The following is a 6,332-nucleotide window of genomic DNA, read 5'->3' on the forward strand; positions in this document are numbered from 1 at the left end:
CTTGTTTACCAGTAAGATATTTCATTCTCATTTGCTTCCTGACCCAATCTTTAAAAAGCATCAGTGCAGCCTTTACCTAAGTCATGGTATCAGTCTCTTTTTTATGGCTCCTCTCAAGCTGAGCAGCAGCACATTCCTCAGCATTTTAGGCTGGAGTCAGATGGGTTTAAGAGTGATTATATCCCCCCAGAAACACTCAGCACTTAGTAGGATTGAAATCAGTGAGTCTATGTTTGGGTTTTTGTTCTTGTTACTTTACAAAAATCTAGTTTCAAGCCTTTCTCCTTCACCTTTTTCTAGGATGCTAGGGAAGAAAAACCAGGTGACATCTTAAGAGTTACTGCAAGAAAAAAAGGTTAACAGAATAAATTATTTATATTCATGATAATCCATGAAAACTACAACAAATAGTGAACCAGGCAGCAGTGCTGTATGCTTGTACAAAGTATTAGTAATGGTTTGACCTGCTTGTAAACAAACTTATCAGTGAAAACTAAACATAATTAAGAGGTTAGGGGAAAACACATCGAATGACTTGATTTTCCTTTGTGTAAACTACTGCAACTTTATGAGTTTAAATAGATGTATGGCTAACTTATACCTGTGTGACTGAGGAGAGAATCACAACCATTTTGCCATGGATGCTACTGGGTCCAGTACTAAACTGACTCAAGATTTTTTTTTTTGTTGTTGTTTAGAATTGAATTCAGTATTTTCACTGTATGAAATCCAGATTTAAAAAAAAAAATCACTAGAAAACCCATTATTTGTAGCATGATCAGAGTTTTACCATCTGCTTTTGCTTTCATTGCATAGTTTAATTCCTGCTTTTTGTCTGGTGTGTCTGTCTGCATCCTGAAGCAGAGCAAGATGCTCACAGATATTGCTACATAATCAAATAGCACATTTAGTCTTGTAAGGCTTCTTTGAAGGGAAGATGCTGTATTTTACCTGAGAAAATAAGCCTTGTGATAAAAGAGAATGTTTTGCCTGCGGGGGGAAGAAATCTTTGTTGGCCCAAAAATTTCCTACATAACCTTGATGACACAGTCATTTAAATTATCTGTCTTCACCTGTGAAGCAATAGTTCTATATCCTTCCTCAGCTGCAAAAGTCCTCATTCATTAATGCTCGAGAGGGCTCAGCAGTCCTCTGCCAAAAGTAAGAAAACGGTGCAACGCTAGAAGGTGTCAAAGTAGGACTGTGCCTCACCGGGCACCAGGTCCGGCTCCCCGGGGCTCCGGGGCCGAGCCCACGCCCGCCCTGCTAAGGGTGGCCCGGGAGGGTGGGGGCCGCGGGGTCGAGGCCGCGGCGGGGCGCGGGGTCGCGGGCGGGCTCGGCCCCCGCGGGGCCGCTGGAGGGAGCCCCCGGTCCCTCGGGGCCGCTGGAGGGAGCCCCCGGTCCCTCGGGGCCGCTGGAGGGAGCCCCCGGGCCGCGCATCTCCGCGCCGCCTTCAGCACCGCGCGGGCGGACAGCGCTCGGGACCGCGCTCCGCGCACCCCCCGCGCATCTCCGCGCTGCCCTCCGCGCCCGAACCAGCGCCTCTCCGACCCCTCCGAGCTCCTCTGGCATCGGGGAGGGAGCCAGCCCAGGGACGGGGAAGGGTCCGGCCTCTCCCGCAGGGGCTGGAGGCAAAGGGCTGAAGCGGCGGGCTGTTAAGTGGTTCCTGGGCAGCCGGTGTAAATCAGCACCGATGTGTGACAAGCTGCGCGGATCCTGTTAAGGAGATTTATATATGTAGTTCATGAAGACAATCATCTGTCTGGCAGCCTCTCATTGTGCACCGCTCCAAGGCAGTTCATTCACACAACTGGCTGCAAAGCGAAGATACTAGTGTCTCTCCTGGGAAATGTCTGTGGGAAACGTGTGTGTTGTGTGTGTGTAGTGGCTAAACAGCTGTGATACTGGTGCGTAATGAGATAGCAGCGCATTACTCATAGCTCCAGGAGAGGACATGGAAGTAAATTAAGAAATCAGCATAACTCAGACAGCTTTTGACCCATCACAAACAGCAGCAGCAGTGCATGGGAGTAGGACATGGCGTGCGGCTGCAGTTCATTCATCAGCACATCACCAAGGGCTGGGCAACAGCTCTGCCACAGCTTAATTGTCTCACGTCCACAGGGCTCAGCCAGGCACAACACACCGGGACATCTTTTTGTAAAACAGGGAGAGCCCAAACACTGGGACATGAGGTCAGGGAGCCCACAGCTAACAAGTGCATGTTGTAAGGGCATGGACAGGTGTGGGCAGGGGTTTCAGGAGGATGAGGGTCTGAGGAAGGTAGATGTTTCCCAAGAATCATGGACATCAAACTTCCAGGTGCAAGATCAGTCACTCCCCAGGTGCACATCCCAACACTCATATCAATAACATTCCACCAGCAACAAATTCCTCTGTATCATCCCTCCCTCCTGTTGGGATTATCTGACAGTATCTCCACCCTTTTCTCCCTGATTCCATGGAGCAAGCCAAATGGAGATGATAATCTGCTATGAAATATTGATAGCACTGAGATGTGACAGTCTGGAAATGGAGGGAAAAGGGAGCAGCAAGAATCTCCGGGATTCAGTTGTCCTAGTACCCACTATTTTCTTGCCTTGCAGGGATATGGGGAGTTTGGTGCATTCTCACTTTACTGTGGAAGAAGTCATCTGTGTGTGAAGTCAGGTAAGACCTGGTTTTAACCCCTCAGACCTATCCTGACCAGTGCCTCTCAGCAGTCTGCACCACAAAACACTCCATCATGTAACCAGCACTCTGTCCTAGACATCACTTGTAAGGATTTAGCACAACAGTATTTGCCCTTTGACCACTGGCAGAAAAGGCTTATTAGTGTTCTCTAACACAACCTAGGAACTCACACCAAATCTTCCAAGGGAGCTTTGCTCTGGCTTCACTGTGGTTTCACTGGTCTCTCCTTGCAAAAGAGCAGCATGCTTTGCTCCTCTTTTCCCACAGCTCAGATCAAGCTACCCTTCACCTATAAAAGTACCAGTTGCCCCAGCAGATTCAGAGTTAAAAGGCATGAGCAGTAAAATGGTAGTACTGGAAGAGTTTGGCCACGACAGAGTAATCTCAAACCCCAGACCACTGCTGGAAGTCAGGGAGGGGAATAATAAATGACCCATTCTCCCCACTTGCCCCAGGAGCTTCTCACCCAAATGCTATTTCAAGAGACAGCAATGTAGTGAACAGAAGCAGAGGGGACGGGGTGGTTAGAAAGTCCCAACTCCCAGCTTGAGGTAAAACACTGGGAGGGCAACGGGAGACTGAAGAAGAGGAATCAAGAAGGTTGATTTTTGCCTATGATCTCCCCTCCAGGTAATGAACTTCTGAGCACCTGATTAAAAGGGCAGGGATCTTTTGGGACATCCCCCCACACCTCCTCTCACTCAGGATGATGGAGAAAGAGGACTGCTCCCACCCTCTCCTCACCACGATACCTGGTTGAGGGAAGTCACGGCAAACCTGGGGATAATCAGCTGCATGACGAGCTGCAGGACAGAGGTGACCAGTCCAGCTAGGATAGCCCAGGTGAGTGGTAGTGGGAGCATGCTGTAGGTTGCAAAAAGTGTGAAAAGCACATAGCCAATGCCGTCCCCAAGGAGGCCACAGCCCAGTCCTGCTGCCAGAATTTGCGTGGCCATGGCCACCCAAGTGACAACACCACTGTACTGCAGGTAGGTGTATGAGGTCGTGTCCTTCCTGACCACCACTAAGGCACAGATCACCACCTCGATGCCAGTGAAGAAGCCCAGGAGGATGCCTTTAATGGGGTCCATGGGAGCAGAGGCCAGGGTCAAGTGGAGGAACAGTAGGGTAAGCTTGGTCAGTACGTCCAGGATGTTCATGACCACCTCAGATTTGCGCCGTTGACCCAAGAAGTAGCGCTGGTAAAGGCGCTCTAAGTCCCGAGACTTAAAGGAGTTGCGGAGAGTGGGGAAGATCACCCCGCGATACGTATAGCCCCAGTTGAGGAAGAAGTCGGAGTTGCTGGGGGCACAGTCCAGGGGCAGAAAGCCCAAGTCTCCACTGCTGCTTGTGCCCTCCGGGAAGACTTTGGTGCCTCCGTTGTTGTGGCGCTCGCTGCCCAAACCCCGTCCGGCCGACTGCCGCCGGAGGTGGTGCGGTGGGTGCGGGTGGTGGTTGGGGCAGCAGGTCTCGTCGGAGCTGAAGCCCTTGCCCCCGCCGCTGCTGCTGCCGCCGCTGCTGCTGCTGTGTTCCTGGATGAAGCGCTGCTCGGTGATGTGGCGCACGGCCGTCTGCCACAGCAGGCGCTGGGGTCTGCCGCTGCCGGGGGGAGTCCTGTTGATGGTGTAAAGTTCATCGCTGTCGCTCAAGCACCGCACCTCCGAGAGCTCCATGGCGGTGACTGGCGGGGGGCAGAGCACCGGCTGGCGGGAGGGGGGGGGTCAGGGGCGGGGGGCACACACCGTCTTTGGGGAGGGGAGCAGGAGGAGGGATGGAACCGCAGGAGAGGAGGGAGGGGATGGCGAAGGGCGGGTGGCGGCGGCGGGGTGGCGGTGCGGGGATCACATTTGTAGGCAGGTCCCTGGGTCTGGCGGTGCGGCTGGCGGCGGGGCTGGTTGGCCACCGGGGTCCGGGGGGCGGCTGCGCCGGCTTAGCGCAGGCGGCCCGAGCCCCGTGCCCGCTCCCGCGGCGCCCCGCGGAGCCGCATCCCGCGGAGCCCGGCTGCGGCGCAGCCCCGGCGCCCCGGCGGGCTCAGTGCGCGCCCTCCTCGGAGCGGTGCGCGGGGGTGAAACCGAGCCGCGGGTTCGGAGAGGAGGTGGAGGAGGGAGGAGCGGAGCATCTACGGGCGCAGCCTCGCTGCCCGGTGGGCGATCCTCGGCTCCATCCGGAGGCCGGAGGCACGGAGGGGTGGGTGCAGCCGCCTTGCAGAGCCGGTCACAGCGGGGAGCTCCTCTCTCCGGGGATCCCGGGGCTCCGCTCCGAGGTCTGGTGCCCGGGCGTCGCTGTAATTCCCGCGGCTGCGGTCAGCGGCAGCGCTGCGAGCTCGGGCAGGAGGGGAGAGGCGGCCAGGTCTCGGGCAACCTCGGTCACGGCGCCAGAGCCGCCGGCCGGGGGCTGCCCGCGCGTTTTCCCCCGGCGGCGGGGCATGCCCCTGGCTCACGGAGCGCCTCTGCCCGGGGGGGACTCGGGGCTCCCATCCATCGCAGACACTCGGCTTGCTTGGCAACGGGAAAAAAAGGGAGGGAAAAAAAGAAAGAAAGGAGGAGAAAAAAAAATCACATCAAAACCAAAACGTAAAAAAATCGAAAGAGCGGGAATGAAAATCCCTCCCTAAACTAAGAGCTCTGGGCAGCCAGATGGGAATATCCCAACTTCTCCGCGGGCCGGGGCAGGGAGTGCTCCGGCTCAGGGGCTTCCCCGGCGGCAGGGAGGAGGAGGAGCAGCAGCAGGAAGGGGCGAGGGCAAAGCGCAGGGAGCACGGTGCCTGCGGGGAGCTGGCGGCGGATGCTGTCCAGGGAGCCGCGGGACGAGCACGGCGGAGCGGCCGCCGCCGCCTCCGCCGCCGCCGCCGGAGTGGAGCTGCGGGCGGGCGGCCCGGGAGGAGGCAGAGCCCGGCGCGGTCAGCTGATGCCCGCCACGTCGGCGGGGCTGCCAGCACCCCCCCGGCCCGGTTAAAGCAGCCGCGGCCGCGTCTCTGGGAGGCGGACAGCGGGCGGGGGTTGCCGCAGAGCAGGTCCCCTGGTCCCAGGAGGCTCCTTCAAGCGTCACTTAGGTTTCTCTGAGCTACTCTTCTGTTTGTGCCCCGGACTGTCCCGCTTTGCCTGACAGGTGCATCCCTCCACAGCGCTCAGAGAGAGCTGATGCTGCAGCCAGGCATCCCTCTGCCCCGCCACAAGGAAGATCCTCAGACCTTGCTTGGAAAGACCACACTTGCCCAGGGTGAGGGAGCCCTACAAACCTCTCCACCTCTGCCTGAGCAAGTTCAGACCCTTTCAGAAAGGTGCCGTCACTGCCAGGACTGTGGATCTGACCACCCTGTGTTAAGTGAATGTTTGATGATGCTATCCTGACAGCACTTACATTAAAGATGCTGGAGAAATAACAGAAACTGTCCCATGTACAGAGCCTGATTCCCTTTGCTGGCAGATTAAATTGTTCTTGCTTCTCTGCTTGTGGAGTCACTCTGTGCCAGCAAACCCGGATGCATTGTGCATGGTGGTACAGCCCGGAGAGGAAGAGTTATCTATCTTCATCTCTTCCATTCCTCCCCTGCCCAAAGTAAACCTTGTTAAAGTGTCTGAACCTTGTCCTGGGGGAAAGGTTGAAACCTCCAGTTTTGAGCTGAAGCCGTGCTGCTG

At 55.9% G+C, this 6,332-nt stretch overlaps 1 protein-coding gene across 3 annotated transcripts in view; it reads right to left on the bottom strand.

Moving 5' to 3' along the window:
* The window catches only part of ADCY8 (adenylate cyclase 8), a 117,846-nt gene extending 113,355 nt beyond the window's left edge, over positions 1-4,491 (bottom strand). For 2 of the 3 annotated variants that reach the window (XM_053958845.1, XM_053958832.1), the window contains exon 1: positions 3,447-4,491. In XM_053958845.1, the coding sequence (XP_053814820.1) occupies positions 3,447-4,367 (921 nt within the window). In that variant the 5' untranslated portion in view covers positions 4,368-4,491. The remainder of the gene's footprint in view (positions 1-3,446) is intronic. The other variant, XM_053958838.1, reaches the window with a different exon arrangement.
* Positions 4,492-6,332: the final 1,841 nt, after the last annotated feature.

Source organism: Vidua chalybeata, chromosome 1 (assembly GCF_026979565.1).
Source record: "Vidua chalybeata isolate OUT-0048 chromosome 1, bVidCha1 merged haplotype, whole genome shotgun sequence".
Classification (NCBI taxonomy): domain Eukaryota; kingdom Metazoa; phylum Chordata; class Aves; order Passeriformes; family Viduidae; genus Vidua; species Vidua chalybeata.